Source organism: Mandrillus leucophaeus, unplaced genomic scaffold (genome assembly GCF_000951045.1).
Source record: "Mandrillus leucophaeus isolate KB7577 unplaced genomic scaffold, Mleu.le_1.0 Scaffold738, whole genome shotgun sequence".
Lineage (NCBI taxonomy): Eukaryota > Metazoa > Chordata > Mammalia > Primates > Cercopithecidae > Mandrillus > Mandrillus leucophaeus.
In genome coordinates, this window is record NW_012108008.1 from 1,148,498 (window position 1) to 1,167,392 (window position 18,895).

Below are 18,895 nucleotides of genomic sequence, written 5' to 3' on the forward strand. Positions count from 1 at the left end.
TCAGAAGTGAACATCTATTTTTATTAGTGACTTTTAATAGACTTGAAGCTCTGTTTCTTTTTATGATTTTGTTGTCTCTACTTTTTTTTAAAATTTATTTTTATTTTGAAACAGAGTCTCGCTCTGTTGCTCAGGCTGGAGTGCAGTGGTGTGATCTTGGCTCACTGCAGCCTCCGTCTCCCGGGTTCAAGCGATTCTCCTGCCTCAGCCTCTCCAGTAGCTGGGACCACAGGCGCGGGCTACCACACCCAACAGATTTTTGTATTTTTAGTAGAGACGGGGTTTCACAATTTTGGCCAGGCTAGTCTCGAACTCCTGGCCTCAAGTAATCCGCCTGCCTCAGCCTCCCAAATGCTGGGCTTACAGGCATGAGCCACCGCGCCTGGTCTGTTGTCTCTACTTCTACCACACCAAACAACTTTCTACCCTCACCCCTGCCTTTGGCATCTCTCATTCTGTTTTTTGTTTGTTTGTTTGTTTGTTTGTTTGTTTTTTAGATGAAGTCTTGCCCAGGCTGAAGTGCAGTGGTGCGATCTGGGCTCACTGCAACCTCTGCCTCTTGGGTTCAGGTGATTCTCCTCCCTCAGTCTCCTGAGTAGCTGGGACTACAGGCACGTGCCACCATGGCCAGCTAATTTTTATATTTTTAGTAGAGATGGTGTTTCACCATGTTGGCCAGGCTGGCCTTGAACTCCTGACCTCAGGTGATCTGCCTGCCTCAGCCTCTCAAAGTGCTGGGATTAAAGGCGTGAGTCACCATGCCCTACTGTACCTCCCCTTCTTCAGGTCTCTCTGCTTCTGCCTACTCTGCTGCCTGCTCACCTTTCTCTGTCTGGCAGCAAAGCCACCAAGTCAGCAGATTTGATGCGTCGATTGTCCTGGAGTGCCTCTGGGCAGTACTTTCCTTGTCACGCCACCTTGTGGACTGTCAGCTGCTTCTACTGTATCTGGGCTGGAATGTGCAGTATTTTATTTCCTATTCCCATCCTTTCTATCTTTCCCACATTTTTATTATGTTTATGTTTTTATGGGCTTCCCAGCACATTCTAGCTTTTGTACGTTTTACTTACATTCCATAGTTAAATAAATTCTGGCATAAACAAACAGGTAAAACAAGTATTTACCAGTAAGGTAATTTCTCTGAAAATGTTTATCCAGTCACATTAGTTCTATTACCATGTGAAGTTTTACCTTCAGGCCTCTAATTTAACATAAGCTAATCCTTCCCTTCTACACCAACCTACTGAAAAACTTTATCTAGAAACATTATAAAAAGGAGACTGTATTTTGATTTATGTTCACCTTTTTAATATCCTTTAAAATAAATGTGAATTTCAAATTGAGATGTGTTAAAGTGGACAGTGCCTTCTAGAATGTTGGAAACCTTTTCTAGTATCTCTCATGGGAGGAAATATTTAAACATTCAGGAAACAACATTAAAACATATTTACTTAAATTCATTGCATAGTTTACCCATCTATGATAAAATCCCTTTAAAAATTTTAAGAAGACACAAGACATGGTTGAGGACTCAAATTTGATCATATATTGTTCTTCCAAATTACGCTTATTTTCCCCAAGTGATGTATGCCTCGTATATATTATATCACTGTATTGATATTAGAGTCCATTTGCAGTTAATTGCTATTTCCTTGCCTTTAGTGCCTGTCTGCAAATGTTCAAAATCTGGTATGTTTTTGGAAAACATTTAAGGCTATACCAGTTTGTATAAACCTTTGCATTCTAATTAGTAAATGTTATGTTCAGAAACAGCACAAAATTTACTATTGCTCTGTATTTCCATATCTATGATTATGATTATTTCATTTTTAGGAACAAGAACTCTATCAAAAAGAAGGTTTAGGTGTTAATGAAGTACATTATGTGGATAATCAGGACTGTATAGGTATGTGTTTTTTAACTCCACCTTTGAAAAATATGGGAAGATGAAGTGAATGTGTTCAGTACTTTTTCTGTGCTTTGTAATTGACATGACTTGTTATATGACTTGAAACTGGTGTTTGAGAGAAGGTTACTTCTCTATTACTGCTTGGAAGTTATTTTTTCCTACCAAGACATCAAAGGTATCTTTGTTGGAAGTTTTCTATAATCTCTTCTATTTATTTTGAAGGATGTTTTCCTACTTAAATAGTTAGCATGTGAACTTGGTTAAAGGGGAAACTTAATTGCCTAGTCAGCAAAGAGATTGATTCACCTGAGGAAGTCCATAGTTAGGCCAGGCTCCAGGCAAGTTTGTCAGGGTCTGCCCTGCTTTTCTGTGATTCTCTTGGTTCTGCTGTACTCTGTGCATTGACAGCACCCTCTAACTGGTTGTGAGTTATCTTCATGTGTCACAGCCAGATAACACTGTGCAGCAGGAGAATAGAGGCTCTGCTTTCATTTTAGTGGTAAAGAAACCTTTCCCTGTAGCCCCACAGCCGGTTTTCAGTCTTTCGTTTCTTCCCCACCCCATCTCTAAAATAGACCGTTGGGCAAGCCTTGTTTTTAAAACACAATTTGACAATCCTGTTAGTAACTGATGGGCTAGATTTGAAAAAAAAAATAGTATAATAATAATATTACTTTACATCAGTATAAATTTTCAAAGCATTTTCACATTTCATCTGGTCCACTCCACGTTTCCTTAACACACTGACCCTTTCTAACCTCTGTGTCTTTGACTGTGTGGTTTGATATGGCTGGAACTCTTCCCTTTCAGTTTGTCTTTTGGCCCACTTTCACCTGCTACTACATCTATCAAAATACTCGCATTCGTAGCTTAGTTCAGCATGCCCCTCCTGCACTACCACTAGTTACCCAAGAAGCATCATTTTCTCACTAATGTAGTTAGAATCTTTCTCTTCCTATGTCTTACCGCTTTGTTCCACTCAATAATTGTCACATACTGTATTCAAGCAGTTTACATTTTATAGTTAGTTTGGACAGGAAGGAGATTCAAACGACTGGAAAGAGTGTAAAAATGTGTTGTTACAGATTTTGTTTGAAAGCATTTACATGAGTTTCTAAAAGTATTATTAAAAAGCTATGCATGCAGAAGTTTCTGTAGTTTTACTTTACTTTGAATATAGCTATCATTTGGAAAAGGAGGAATTTCAAATTCCTTAGCCTCTTCTCCTGGTTTACAAATGGAATGGTTATTGCTGTCTTTATGTTATAGTTTTTCTAAAACCTATATTAATTATATACTGTTACTTTTTAATAAATGGCCAGATTTGAAATAAAAATCCATCAGCTCTCTGTAACTTTTGAGAGAACACGTATAGAATCACATGCTATCTTGTTTCTGATCAGTCCTTGAAATCTGTGATCAGTGAATTGTTCACATATCTTTAAAATGTTATGTTTTTACACTATTGTGAGTGTTTCATTTGTTGAAATAGATTTAATTGAAGCCAAATTAGTGGGAATACTGGATATTTTGGATGAGGAAAATCGCCTTCCCCAGCCAAGTGATCAACACTTTACATCTGCAGTTCACCAAAAGCACAAGGATCATTTTCGACTCACTGTGAGTTTGCCATTCTGAAACTGAGACTCTGTGGTGGGATGAGACATTATTAAAAGGGTGCATTAGCTATTAGATATTATTAAATAATTAGAATAAAAATTATGGCGTGTGTAGAGCAACTATATTATATCCAGCACAGTATCTTCCTTAGATGGGTATTTATATATGATTTTTATGTAATCAAGGGACTTTTTCTCTGATGAAAAGTACATTTCATCTGTCTAATTAATGTACAATGTGCCTGTAGTCTGAGCTACTAGGGAGGCTGAGGTGGGAGGATAGCTTGAGCCTGGGAGTCGAGGCTACAGTGAGTTGTTAGCATGCCACTGCACTCCAGCCTGGGCAAAAGAGCAAGATCCTGTGTCAAAAAATTAAAAGTACAGTGAGGATTACCTGCTGTCTTCATGGTCTCCCTTCTGAGCTAAGTGGATATCACATTCCAGGAGTCACAAGCAGCCATCTGTCTGCTCATTTGTAAGACCAGCAGTTGAGGTTGTAGCTTAGAACTCTTGACTGGTGCAGGCAATACATATTAGATAATGATCAGCCAATCATTTTGACCCTCTTTCCTAAGGAGTTTTGAGTGGAAAATATACTCAGAGAGGGAAATTGAATCTGAAACAATAGAAAGATTAGGTAAAGAGAAGAGCAGACACAGACAGCAGTAGAAATAAATGAGAGGTGCACTCTAAAAGGGCCAGAAGACCTGGTTTCCTTTTTTTTTTTTTTTCTTTTTTTTTGAGACAGTTTCGCTCTCGTCACCCAGGCTGGAATGCAATGGTGCATTGCAATCTTGGCTCACTGCAACCTTTGCCTCTTGGGGTCAAGTGATTCTCCTACCTCAGCCTCCTGAATAGCTGGGATTACAGGCATGCACCACCATGCCCAGCTAATTTTTGTATTTTTAGTAGAGACAGGGGTTTCACCATGTTGGCCAGGATAATCTCAATCTCTTGACCTTATGAACCCCCTACCTTGACCTCCCAAAGTGCTGGGATTACAGGCATGAGCCACTTTGCCTGGCCCAGAACACTTGGTTTCTGAACGGCTGTTAGGTCCTAGAGCTGTGCTTGAGTCTTTGTGGCAATGAAAAGTAGAGCCATTCTCCATGGGGGTGGACTGTGTGGCTATTGAGATGTTTCCTGTGTTCACCTCTTCTGAGCCTGTCTTTTCATTCAGTCATCATCACCTGAGGTAATAAAAGCACAACTCCATCCTTGTACCCACAAGAGCTTGGCTAGTACAGACAATGTGCTAGCCACACAAATGGATGTCAGTTTCAACCACAAAGATAGGTGCTGCGTCATCTCATAGATAACATCATTAACAACAACAACAAACAGGAGAGTGAGAAAGAAAAGCTGTTTAGAGTTGCTTAGTGGAATTAGGAAACTAATAGGCAAAATTGCCTCCCAAACAAACTGTATATTATTTTGAGATTGTAACATAGTATAATGATTATTGCTTTGATGAATCCAGAAACTTAAGTGAATGGTAACAGGTAGTTTTGTTTCCATTCATTATTAACAAAATCAGTGGTAAATAGGTTAAATGAATTTACCTGAAAAGCTGATATAATTGTGTTAACCTTCACTAGAGTCTAAAATCTCACAACCACCTGCTCCATTGACTTGCAATTCTTCTGTATCCCTAAATATTTCTTGTAATGTGGAACTTATTTCTGTTACTTCAGTGGAGATAGAAACAAAACAATATGTATCCTCAACAAAACTTTTGCTAAAATTGAAGATACGTATCCAATCCTATTCATTCATAGCTCACTGGTCTTTGTATGACCAGCCTGTGGATGCGTGGCTACTTTTACCAGGAGTTGGCACCTAGAGTCACAAGCAGATGACTTACCAGGGGCACTGATTGCTAGTCAACAGAATTTTCACGAGGGTCTCAGAGGCATGTGACTTAAAGGACGGTAAACTGAAGCATCAAGGATGGGCCTTGGCTGCTTTTGTCAACCAAGAACAAGAATAAGGCAGTAAATCCTACTTTATTTAGGTTATTCCTTTTGTTGTATTTTTCGAAAATAATCATTTATCAAACACTTAGATGTGGCAGGCACTGTTCTGATGTTTTTACTGGATTATTTAATCCTGTTAGATGTGTATGCTACAGATGAGGAGACATACAAGGAGAGGTTAAGTGACATGCCTAATATAGCACGTGAAGAAATGGTAGGTTGGGAGTCAGGCTAGGCACTTTGGCTGCAGAGCCTGCACTTTACTTGTCCTGGTGTATTGCCTCCCACAGGGAAGAGCCTCTCTGTTCTGCTGCCTCTTCAACCTTGAGCAAGCCTCTAAGGGTTCCCAAGTCAGTTTTCTCAGTTTTATTTTTTTAGATTTTTGTTTTTCTTTTTTTTGTAGAGACAGAATTTTGCCATGTTGCCCTGGCTAGTCTTGAACTGAGCTCAAGTGACCCACCTGCTACAGCCTCCCAAAGTGCTGGAATTATAGGCGGGAGCCACCGTGCCTGGACAGTACTAACTGGGCCTGACCCTGCTTAGCTTTTGAGATCAGATGAGATCAGGCACATTCAGGGTAGTATGGCGGTAGACCCTCGATTTTAAATGATATCTTTTTTTTTTTTTTTTTTGAGACAGGGTCTGGCTCTGTTGCTCTGGATGGAGTGCAGTGGTACTTTCTTGGCTCACTGTAACCCCTGCCTCCCGGGCTCAAACCATCCTCCCACCTTAGCCTCTCGAATAGTTGGGACTACAGGCCTGCTCCACCACGCCTGGCTAATTTTGCATATTTTTTATAGAGATGGGGTTTTGCCATGTTGCTCAGACTGGTCTCAAACTCCTGAGCTCAAGCATTCCACCTGCCTCAGCCTCTCAAAGTGCTAGGATTATAGGTGTGAGCCACCGCACCTAGCCCAACATCACTTTTCTTAACCTTAGGTTATTTCAAGGGTCAGATGTGATCTTGTAAGTGAAAACATTTTAGAAACTTTATGATATAAATATGAGATATTATGATTCAATGGTACAACCCTAAACTGATTTAGTTTTCTTGAAATAGATTCAGGCTCCTTGTGTAAATATGTTAGGCTATATTATTTGAAACAGTAGGAGAGTCCCTGTGCTGATGTCAGGTGTTTCTTTGACTAGCTGCACATGGAAATCATTTGATATAAATGGTATGGGCTTTGGGATGTTTAAAAGTTCTCCAGGTTGATCCTTTTGTAGTTCATAAGCCTGTTGATTGGATTTTCATGCTCATGTGTGAGATGTTCCTCCCTCAGCCTTGTTAATGTGTTGGCGTGTTACTCATCTGATGTGAAAGAGATAGATTTTTCAAAGTTCTCCAGGTAATTCTAATAGAGCACCAAGGTTGAGAACCACTGCTTTAGAAATAGGTGGTTAACTTTGTAAAATGCCAACTGTGTTTTGCATGTGCTTTAAAAAAAAATTTTTTTTTTATAACCATGTACTTTTAAATTGTGTGTTTTTCTTTGGGGGGGTCTCTCTGTCTCTGTGTGTGTGTGTGAGTGTGTGTGTGTGTGTGTGTCTTCTATTTTCTTTCCTAAGAGATTATACCAAATATTTGCTAGATTTTATTGATACTTTAAGGCATACTCAATGCATAAAAGCAGTATAATTGTGAAAAATGTGAAAATTTCCTGTATAATTTCAAGTGTTTTACATCTCAGTTGTTTTCTAAAGAATGATTATGTAATATATTTTTGATCATTTAATAACTCACATATGTGTTGTTTTTCAGATTCCCAGAAAATCTAAGCTGGCAGTTCATAGGAACATCAGAGATGATGAAGGCTTCATTATCAGGCATTTTGCGGGGGCAGTGTGCTATGAAACAGTGAGTATAACTTTTACAGGGAGAAAACCATTTCATGTTGAAGCTGCACTGTACAGTATGATAGATTCTAGTCACATGTGGTTGATTATTTATTTTTTCACATGTGGTTATTTAAGTAAAATTACAAATTCAGTTCCTCAGTACACTAGCCACACTTCAGGTGCCCAGCATCCACACTGACTAGTGGTGACTGCATTGGACAGTGCAGATATAGAACATTTCTGTCATGACAGAAAGATCCTTTGGACAGAGCTATGTTAAGTGATGTTATCACAAGATGGACAGAAACATTCCTGTTTGATTTATTTTTCAGACCCAGTTTGTGGAGAAAAATAATGATGCTTTACATATGTCTCTTGAATCCTTAATATGTGAATCCAGAGATAAGTTTATACGGGAATTATTTGAATCATCCACAAATAACAACAAAGATACTAAACAAAAAGCAGGAAAACTTAGCTTCATCAGCGTGGGAAACAAGTTTAAGGTATTTAGGTTATTTGTTTATTTTTTTTACTACATTTAAAATGAAATTATTGTTTTATATTTTAAAGTGGATAATGTAGATCACTGTCAGAAATCTCACAGTGAAGTTCAAGAGCAGACCCTGCATTGTTGATATTTGTATGTAAAATATCATAATGTAGGCCTAGCAATTGAACATACAGAAATGCTTGTAATTTTCTGAATGTGTTCATTCTTGGTTCTTAACATATCTGATTGCTTCTCCTAATGTTCTTGCTTCTGCATACTGTCTGGTTGACCTTCAAACCTTCTCTTTCCCATGTGTTTTCTGTTTCCTTCCTCATTCAGCAGTTTTGTTTTAGCTGGAGTAGTCCAGCTCGGGATGGCTAGAGAGGACTAGTTGAGTTGAGAGAGGAAAGCAGGCACAGCCAGGGGCTTCAGGTAAATGATCGCCTTCATGGACTCCTATTTATAAAGTGGCTGCCATGTTAAAAAGAGCCCATCTCAAGTTAATGATTCAGTTTGTAATTCATTTTCAGTGTGTTTCTCTCACAGTGGCATTTTGGGTGTGCATATTACACTAAAATTTGATTAAAGCTTTTAATAATTTCTGTTAAAGATAAGCACTTAGGTGTGGCAAACTCTTCTAATTGCTTATTTAACATGGAAGAATATTTCATTTGTTTTATTAATTTTGGATCAGGAATTTATTCTTTAAGATCTGACAAGGAATAGCACAGGATTTGTCTTAGAAACACTACTAATTGGTTCTAGTTGTTGAGTATTTAGTGTAGAAAAATTAATGTTAAAATGCGTGATGTTATGAGTTTAATGAATGACTAATATGTAGAACAAAAATATATATGAGAATTAATTTATTATATATTTCCACAAAGTATTATTGTTATATTTATAATAAAACTCTACATTTGCTTTTCACTATATGTACTTTAAATATTTAAAATAATGTAATTAGGAAAAAGATTTAAGTGTCAGAATGTTATGGTGCTGATAGTATAAGCCTCCCCAAATTTGTTTTGGATTGAAATGGACTCTAAATAACTAAATTGATAAAATATTTATAAGAGCTAGGTTTTCTTTTAAAGCTTAAACATGAATATAGGGAAAACCTCATAATACATTTTTAGGTAACTGAATAAAAAGCCTTGAATTTTGTTATAAGTTATATTCATTAATTATGAGTTCCTGATTCTCTCAATGAACAATCTTTTTTTCTTATTTGAATATTCTATTTCTGAATCGACATTTGATAGGTTGGTTTAAAAATAGTATATTTGCCTATAAGAAACGGATGTCACTCACTATTTTCCTACTCTAGTATTATTGTAGTATTGCTGATAAGAACATACTTGAAATTTTAGACAATATAAATAAATTCTTACAGTTTTTCTTTGTATTACATAATCTTTTAGGTTGAGCCTTGAAACTTCTTATAATTGCTTATATTTAATACACTTTTTTTACATTAAGCCTCTGAAAGTTATAGCTGAATACTACTAATAAAATATTTCACATTTTCCTCTGAGATACCTTGAAATAAAATAGTAATAGATTCTTAATTTTAAATATAGTAGAATAGCTCATTAAATTAAAATCAAAGTATATAAGGCAATAAACACAAAACAGGCTATCGTTTACAGCAGTACTTCAGTTATCTAGCATCACTGGAAACTGGAAATTTTCCACTGGGAAGTGCCTTTTTCAGGTTATTGAAACATAAACGCTTTACTGTCAGTGTTTTAGAAAAAGTCATCCTTTTTTATGGAAATAATTCTATTATACTAATATTGGTATGTTTTCTAATAAAAATAAAATACAAATAAAGCATGAGTTGCCTGAGGCTTTTTACTCTTAAGCCTTATGGTCCTTGACTGTTCTTTGACAGTTGACGTTCTTCCCTGTCTTCTCAGCTGCTAAAGTTTATTTTGATGCTTCTATTCTGATTTTATCTCCTTTTTTTTTTTTTTTTGGGAGAATACTGTGCTTAGTCTGTGGATGAAGGAGTCTGGACTTTGTGACAGTTGCTTTCTTTACAAATTAGTCACTTTAATACTTCTCATGCATGGTGGTTAAGATTGATTAAGGTTGTCAAAACTCTGTCAACCAGATAAGTGAGATACAACTGTATTACTGCAATTCAATGACAAATCCATTCCATTTTAATAACTTAAGCCTCTCAGTATATGTGATGTATACTGTAATAGTATCACTCATAGGAGAATGAAATTTGGTGTCAGGCCGATGTTGGAATCATGTTTGCCATTATTAGCTCCGTAATCTCAGGCAAGTTATTTATTTCCTTGAATCTCGATGTTTTCACCTGTAAAATGAGATCCTTAATTAGGATTGTCGTGTTCTGTCCTTAAGTAGATTAAACATAGTAACGCCTGTGAAAAGCTTTGAGCAGTACCTGACTTACAGATGACATTCTGTAAACTATACTTACTATTAATTATAGCTATGATGAATATAATATATTAGTTTAAAAAATAACATATTAGTTTGTCTTTTGTAAGTAGTAAAATAAATATCTCAGTATAAAATCCAGATAGAAAAATTTTACATTATTAACTTATTTTGCAGAGTAGTAAGGCAAATAAATGATTTTAATACACTGCACCATACCACATTATAATCGATGTTATAAAAACAAGAAAGCGTAGTAACTTGTAATGTTCATTGTCAATTTTTTTTGAGAAAATTGTCCAAGCGTTTAAAAATAACTGAAATGTAAAATGTTTTAAAACATTAAAGAGGATATCTGTAGCTAGGCAGGACAATTTTGTTTACGCTAAGTGTTCCATAAAACAATCCTAATATATACTTTTAGTGTATATTTTAAACATGTCTTCATTCTTAATGTGTGTGACACAAACTGCAGTTTGCCACATTCAAATACTGTGCTATTGATCTCTTATTAAATGCATCCTCAGTATTTTCATTTACTTCCTTCATTGCCTGTACATTTTTTCCTCATTCATCCCATCTGCAAATATGAGTGTATGTTTTTAAATATTGCTAATTTTCAGTCTTTTAATTATACAACTTCTGTATAAGTTATTGTCCTTGCTTTACATTAGTCATTTTGCATGATACTGTCTGTTAAAGAATTTGTGTACCAGGTGGTTGTTAAACTGAAATGTGTTGATTTTGGATGTTATTGCATGTTATTTTATCCCAATACTGGAAAGCTAATATTAACTCATGACACTGTGTACTTTGGCTTTTTGAAATAATAAACTGATTTCCTTTCTTTCACAGACACAGTTAAATTTGCTTCTGGATAAACTTCGAAGTACTGTGAGTATGGTTAAAAAAACAGGTTTTTTTTTAATTGGTCATCTTAAACTATTAATAGTAATTATGCAAGTAGGCATAGTAACCCTGTACTAATTAAAAATACGTTTTAAACTTTGTTACCTTATTTTAAAAAATTAGTTTTAAAAATGGTTATTGTTTTGATTAGGTTTTTCTGAAGAAATGCCATATATGTGAAATCAGAGTATTTTATAAATATATAGAATTCTTGACTGTTTGAAAATTAAGATTATCTTACAGTTTCAGGAAGGTGAAAATAAGTAGTAATTGTGGAGAAGAATTTTTTTTTTAGAATTAAAGATTAGGCATGAAATTCAGTCTCATTTTATTACTCTTACAGTAACATTCTCCAGACATGGCAATGTTGATGTGGAAAAAATGGACAAAATATTTTTGCGCCCCGCTATAGAGGCAAAATTTATTAGAAGCCTGTTTTTTAACTATACATTTTAGTAATTCACCCCATTTTCTAAAATGAGAAAAACATCATAGAAATTTCATATGTGGTTTATATAAATGAAGCATAATTCTAAAGTAAGACTTATTTTTTACAGAAATCCACAGAACTTGAAATTTTGTTTTTGTGTTTGAGACAAAGTCTCAATTCTCTCGCCCAGGCTGGAGTGCAGTGGTGTAATCACAACTCACTGCAGCCTCCACCTCTCAGGTTCAAGTGGTCCTCCCACTTCAGCCTCCCAAGTAGCTGGGACTATGGACATATACCACCAGTCCTGGCTCATTTTTGTATTTTTTGTAGATATGAGGTTTTGCTATGTTTGCCAGGCTGGTCTTGAACCCCTGGACTCAAGTGATCTGCCTGACTTGACCTCCCAAAGTGCTGGCATTTCAGGCATGAGCCACGGCACCTGGTTAGAACTTGCGTATGCTTTTTCAAATAGTCGTTTTGAATAGCCATTTATTATATCAGTATTATTGTTGCTTAACTTACTGTCAGATTTATTTTTGGAACCATTAAAAATCTTTTTAATATCCTCTTTGGCTGCAAATATCTCTCTCTTAAGGCCATGTATCTTTAAAATCCAAGACTGATGAAGAGAGTATTTTATTTTTATTTCTTAGATAGGGTGCTGCTCTAAAATTATGAGATTACTTTGTGATTTATAGAAATAAAGGATTTCTAAAACGTGTTCTAAAAGTGTTTGTGGGCTGGGTGCCATGGCTTACATTTATAATCCCCAGCACTTTGGGAAGTCTGAGGCGGGTGGATCACTTGAGGTCAGGAGTTTGAGACCAGCCTGGCCAATATGGTGAAACCTCGTCTCTGCTAAAAAATACAAAAATTAGCTGGGCATGGTGGGGCACACTTGTAATCCTAGCTACTTAGGAGGCTGAGGCAGAAGAATCACTTGAACCCAGGAGGCGGAGGTTGCAGTGAGCCAAGATCGCGCCAGTGCACTCCAAGCTGGATGACAGAACAAGACTCGCTCTCAAAAATAAAAAAAAAATAATAATAAAAAATAAATAAATAAATAAATAAATGTGTTTGTAGGGGGCATCATTGTTGAAATAGTTCTTCCGTTTTGCAGGGTAGCTACTTTGAAGAGAAACAGTTATTTGGATGTCTAATTATTTCAGTAGTCAACAGTACATTTCATTGTATACATAATCAGTATTCTTTTTACCTCATTCAGCATAATATGATACTGATTCCAAATGAATGCCTTTAAGCTTTTAAAAATATTGTTTTAACAAAATGTTGAAATGTACAACAGTGCGACTTAGAGACCTACTGTGTATTTTTGAAATAGAATGATTGAAAATATTGTTTCCTTTTCTTTTACACATTGGCTTAAATCTTAAGGGGCATAATTTTATTTACTCCTTTTGTCATAGGGAGATTTTCTTATAGAAATATGGCATACATAAATACATTTAAATATAGAAAAGATCACATGTACGTCATCCTGCAAATTGTATTGTTTAAATATGTTAAACAATTAAATGTGTTAAACTTTACAGTGACTTTTCATTTTACAGTTTTTGACATTCAAATCTAAAATGTAACATTTTTGTAACATTAATAATGCAAAAAGTCATTGTAAACTTTAAATCAGAAAAAGTATGCTTATAAAATTTTGAGTTATTATATATGTATTTTTGAGATGGAGTCTCACTCTGTCACCCAGGCTAAAGTGCAGTGGTGTGATGTCAGCTCACTGCAACCTCCACCTCCTGGGTTCAAGCATTTCTCCTACCTAAGCCTCCCAGGTAGCTGGGATTACGGGCGCCCACCACCACGCCTGGCTAATTTTTGTATTTTTAGTAGAGACGGGGTTTCACCATGTTGGCCAGGCTGGTCTTGAATTCCTGACCTCAGGTGATCTGCTCATCTCAGCCTCCCAAAATGCTGGATTACAAGCATGGGCCATTGCGCCCAGCCTTGAGTTCTTAGTAATTACTTTTACAGGTTCATATGTTAATGTTACTATGCTTTGAAAGTTGCAGGTATTAATAGAAACAGAAAAATAAGGATGCTATATGTATTGTAACAAAAAGTACCTCTATTTTCCTAGGGAGCGAGCTTCATTCGTTGCATCAAACCTAACTTAAAGATGACAAGTCACCACTTTGAAGGTGCTCAAATTCTGTCTCAGCTTCAGTGTTCAGGTATTTTCATAATCTCTGTCACTGTGTGTTAGTAGTTGTAGCTCAAATACAATTTAATAGGTTGGATATTTTCAAATGATTCACCATTATCTTGATTATTTTACAGTGCAATAAAATTTTCATCTATTTTCTTTAATTATAAGAAAAATATAGAGCCACATGTGGGTGGCCTACACCTTTAGTCCCAGCTACTTGGGTGGCTGAGGCAAGAGGACTGTTTCACCCTGAGTTCAAGGCCAGCCTGGGCAACATAGCAAGATCTATTTTAGAAAAGAAAAGAAAAGCATGGATGGCAAATTATTTGAGCAATATTGAGATATTGTATATTGTGAAATAAACAATTTCACATTAAACATTTATGAAAACTCTCTAACAGCAAAACTGGATCTTCCTTAAGTAGGCAGCTTTCTCAATCCAGCAGTAGTTCATTTCTCATTCCACACATGACGGTCAGAAGGTAGGTTTTGTTGTCCTTTCTTCCCTTTCCACCGCTTGTTTAAAAAAAAAAAAAAAAAGAAAACACAATTCCCTCTGTGTCTGTGACACTTCATGCCTTTGCTTAAACTATCATTTCCTACCCCTCACCCTGCCGTGTCTGACCTTGCTCAGGCACCAGGCTTGCCCTGTTTGTTTTATGTCATGCCCATCCTCCCTCCTCACCAACACTACCCCTAATTTTTCCCAAGGTATCAGCCTTCTTTCTTCTTTACCTTTTGGTCCAGCTCAGCTTCCTGATACTTCTTACACTTTCTTCTTCTCTGACTCCTTATTTTGCTGCTTTGAGAGGTAGATTTACTATGAAGCTAAGGTTACTTAAGCTTCAGGGTCCTTCATTTAAATAAACCCCTTCCAAAGCCCTGCATGTAATTTTCTGCTTCCCTAAAGGCCTCTCCCCAGCTGTATAAGCTTCAGCCCCCGCCTCACAAATCTGGATCTACCCTTGACCTTTCTCACAAAACCATAGCTATTGATGAATCTAATTCTGTTTTTGCTTCTTATCTGCATAGGGTTGATAGACAAGACAGGATGGCATCAGTTAAATTCATCATCACTGATCTTTAAAGGGCTCTCAAACCTGTCCTGCCAAGTTTTCCTGGTCAGCATGTTCTGTTTCTCATCAGAGATTGGTCAGACCCATCCTGCTTTCCTCAGATCTCTGCGCGTCTGCTAGCAGATGGACTTACCTCCTTCACTAAATATCCTAAAGCTTCTCTTGTCTGCCACCAAGCACTTCTGCCTACCACTTTACCGTCCCTCCTGTTAAGAAAGTAGGGGTTGCCTCTCTTCCTGGTTGAGGCTTATAGTTCCTTGAAAGCCATCTCTTCCTACTTTTTCATGAATCTTCAGCATTGTTTATGTTTGTCATACTATTCCCTTTCAGATGGATCTTTCCCATTACCATTTAAACATGCTGAAATCTCATCTCTGAGCCACATTCCCTTACAGCTACCTCCTCCTCCTTACTGTTTTTCTTTTCTCTCCAAGAATAGGTTATTCTTGCTTTTTCAGCTTCATGCGTTCCACTTACTCTTTAACCCCGGGATAATTTAGCTCCCACCTTGATGAGGTCACCAGTGATTGCCTTGTTCTGAAGCAAATGTCCCTTTTGCAGTCCTTATTTTAGTGGACTTCATAGCCACATTTGACTCTTTCTTGGTTCCTGACATGGCCTATGCCCATGCTTTTCTTTTGAATTCTCTGACCATTCTTGATTCCCCTGCAGGCCCATTTTCTTCTACCTGGATATTTGTTACCATCTTTTAGGATTTAAGTTAGACCTGTTTTTCTTCTCGTTCTATGTCAGTACTGTCCAGAAGACCTTTACATAATGATGGAAATATTCCATATCTGTCAATTTAGTAGCCATGAGACACATTTGACTCCTAAGTACTTGAAATGTGGCTAGGAATGAGTTAGTTACTAAATTTTAAATTTTGTTTAATTTTAATTTTTTTTTGGTTGGGAGGGGCAGGGTTTACTCTGTTACCCAAGTCGGAGTGCAGTGACACAATTATGGCTCACTGCAGCCTCAACCTCCTGGGCTCAAGTGATCTTCCTGCTTCAGCCTCTCAAGTAGCTGGAACTAGAGGCATGTGCCACCATGTCCAGCTAATTAAAAAAAAATTTTTTTGTAGGGACAGGATCTCACTATGTTGCCCAGGCTGGTCTCAAGCTCCTGGGCTCAAGTGATCTTTCTCCCTCAGCCTCCCAAAGCGATGGGATTATAGGTGTGAGCCACCATGCCTGGCCTTAATTTTGATTTTAAAAGATTTAAATTTAAGTAGTCATGTGGCTAGTGTCACTATAGAGCATGTGGCTAGTGACTGCCAAGTTGAACAGCACAGATGTATATTCCCTTAGGTAGGCTCCCCAGTCCTGCTGATGTAACCTCCTAAATAGTGAGTCCTGATAGTCTCTAATCCAAGCCGTCACCATCTCTTACCTGGATTTTTGTTGTAGCTTCCTAAGTATTCTCCTATCTCTTCATTCTGTTTTTCACATACATCCAGAATTATCACTCCACAGCTCATCTCTAATCATCATGTCCTTTTATTGCTTAAAATGCTCTGATGGCTTCAGATTAGTATTAGGGTGAAGAGGTCCCATAGAGCCTGGCCCTTGTGTCCCTAGCTTCATTTCTTTCCACTCTCTCTCTCCCCTCTGTCCTCAAATCACCCTGACTTTCATTTTAGTTCCCTAAATATTTCTTCCCAGCACAGGGCCTGTGCACATGCTGCCTCCTTTTTTTGGGATGTTCTTGCCACGCTGTTTCCTTTATCTTTCACATCTCAGCTGTGTCATCACTTCCTATGAGAGCTTTTCTTGATATTCCTGACTTGGAGGGGAGCCTGAGTTTGGGGTGCTGAGCTCAAGTGCCTTTATTTCACAGTTGTAGTTACAAATTTTGTACATACTTGCATAATTATTTATTTTTCCCCTCCTTTAATCCATAAGCCCCATGAGGGCAGGAACTGCATCTGTTTTGGCTTACACATACATTTCTACTTCCCTGGCATATACTAGACTCAGTATATATTTGTTGAATGGAATGAACAGTGTAGAAAATATGAAGATTTATTTGTGACTAATTCTAACAAATACTGGAAAATTAAGTAATTCATGTCTCTTGTGTTCTTCCATAAAGTAGAGATGTGTTTTTGTAATATTTTCTTCAAGTCGATTTTTTTTCCCATTTGGATTCCTCTTTATTTTCTAAGTGAACACCTAGTGTCCTGGCAAGTTGCACTTGTTTAGGTTTAGCTGTATATGCTATTAGATTAGCGGAGAGAGTGTGGGCTACTGATGAATCCTTTAGCTAGGATTCCTCTTTCAATAAACAGTATATTTCAACATCTTAAGACATGTTGGCACTTTAACAGATAATATCAATTCATTATATTTTAATTTTTTTTAAGTACCAATAATAGATATTGTAATAGTAATAATGATATAGAATTTGTTCCACTCATGTAGCTAGGTGATGAGAATATGCAAAAATTATCAATAAGTTGTAGAAATAAAAATATTTATTAAGCTTTCTAAAATAAAGATATTTAAGATTTGGATTGTATTTTAACTTTCCATTTTCATTTTTTTTTTCATTTTAAAGAGAATTAATAAATTTAAGGCACCTTTTACTAAAATTACTATTACTTTTTTTTTTTTTTTGAGACAGAGTCTCTGTCACCCGGGCTGGAGTGCAGTGGTACAGTCTTGGCTCACTGCAACCTCTGCCACCCAGGTTCAAGTGATTCTCCTGCCTCAGCCTCCTGAGTAAGTGGGATTACAGGCGCCCACCACCACGCACGACTAGTTCTTGTATTTTTAGCAGAGACTGAGTTTCACCATGTTGGCCAGGCTGGTGTCGAACTCCTGGCCTCGAGTGATCTGTCCGCCTCGGCCTCCTGAGGTGCTGGGATTGCAGGCATGAACCACCATGCCCGGCCTAAAATTACTATCTTCTGATTGGCAAACCCAGGGCAAAGTAGGGGAGGTTGAGAGAAGTCAAGTTTCCTTCTTCTGTAACCTTGGGGCTGTGCTGCCTGTCTTGTAGCAAAGAGGGGTGCCAGCTCTGCACCAAGAAGCCACTCACCAAACTCCAAGAGTAAAAGCCAGTTCATGGAAATGTTTAGAAGGCAGAGTATTCGCCTTAGTGGTTAAAAAAAAATTAAGCTTCAAAACATCTTAAGAGTAAACTAGTTTCAAGTGCTGAGAAAGCAGTTGTAGGCTTGGTAATTTGTTAAGCACCATGAAATTCTTAATGAACTGTGAGCCAGTTTATAGTTTGTGGCTACAGGGCAAGCCAGGAGACTTAGATGCGTACATTTCCAAAGGTACTTGTTTATTTGATACAAATGGCCAAAAACTGTGATGATACTAACCAAACTTTACTTTTCTTTCTCCAGGCAAAGCCTAGAGCTAAATCTAGTTTTGGAGATTTTTTTTTTTTTCCCATAGGAATGATTTCTTGTATGTGTTTCATTAATGTTGAAAATTCACAGTAACAAATTAAATAGTACAGAATAATATAAGTAACAAAAAAGCTCAGCTCTTAGGGGTGACCACTTAACTCTACATCTTGGATATATTTTTTTACACTGGTTAGATTAAGCTCTGCTCTATTCTTTTAAATCAATATTTCACATCCCATCATATGGTTGTAACATAATCAATTGATATTTTAGTTTTTTTCTGATTTTTTTTCTGTTGCCAACAATGACCCAGAGGACATCTGGACATTGTCCACATGCATATCTTTGCCCACAAGTGTGAAAAATCATAGAATAGATTTACTGAGCCAAAGGGATATTTCCAAATTGCCATCCAAAATTGTTACACTGGCTTACTTTGCTACTAAGAATGCGTCTGTGTGTTTTCCTACACTATCATCAGCTCTGAGTACTAATTGATATCTTATAACTTTGCCAGTCAAATGGGTTAAAATTCAATCTGACTGCCTGGAAAGGCCATCTTTCCTGTGAGATTACTTTAAAATAAAAATTAACTGGTTTAAAAAAAGCCTTGGAGTTTGTTTTAATTTAAATTTTTGGCCACCAGTAATTTATTTTGGTGTAAGAAGTGAGACAAGGATCTAATGTTG

The 18,895-nt window shown here is 36.9% G+C and overlaps 1 protein-coding gene across 3 annotated transcripts in view; it reads left to right on the top strand.

The window, feature by feature from the left end:
- MYO6 (myosin VI) overlaps nucleotides 1-18,895 on the top strand; it is a 94,212-nt gene that overhangs the window by 44,367 nt on the left and 30,950 nt on the right. For all 3 annotated transcript variants that reach the window (XM_011965836.1, XM_011965837.1, XM_011965838.1), the window contains exons 14-19: nucleotides 1,834-1,906; nucleotides 3,402-3,529; nucleotides 7,267-7,362; nucleotides 7,676-7,849; nucleotides 11,110-11,148; nucleotides 13,701-13,794. In XM_011965836.1, coding sequence (XP_011821226.1) covers nucleotides 1,834-1,906; nucleotides 3,402-3,529; nucleotides 7,267-7,362; nucleotides 7,676-7,849; nucleotides 11,110-11,148; nucleotides 13,701-13,794 — 604 coding nt within the window. The remainder of the gene's footprint in view (nucleotides 1-1,833; nucleotides 1,907-3,401; nucleotides 3,530-7,266; nucleotides 7,363-7,675; nucleotides 7,850-11,109; nucleotides 11,149-13,700; nucleotides 13,795-18,895) is intronic.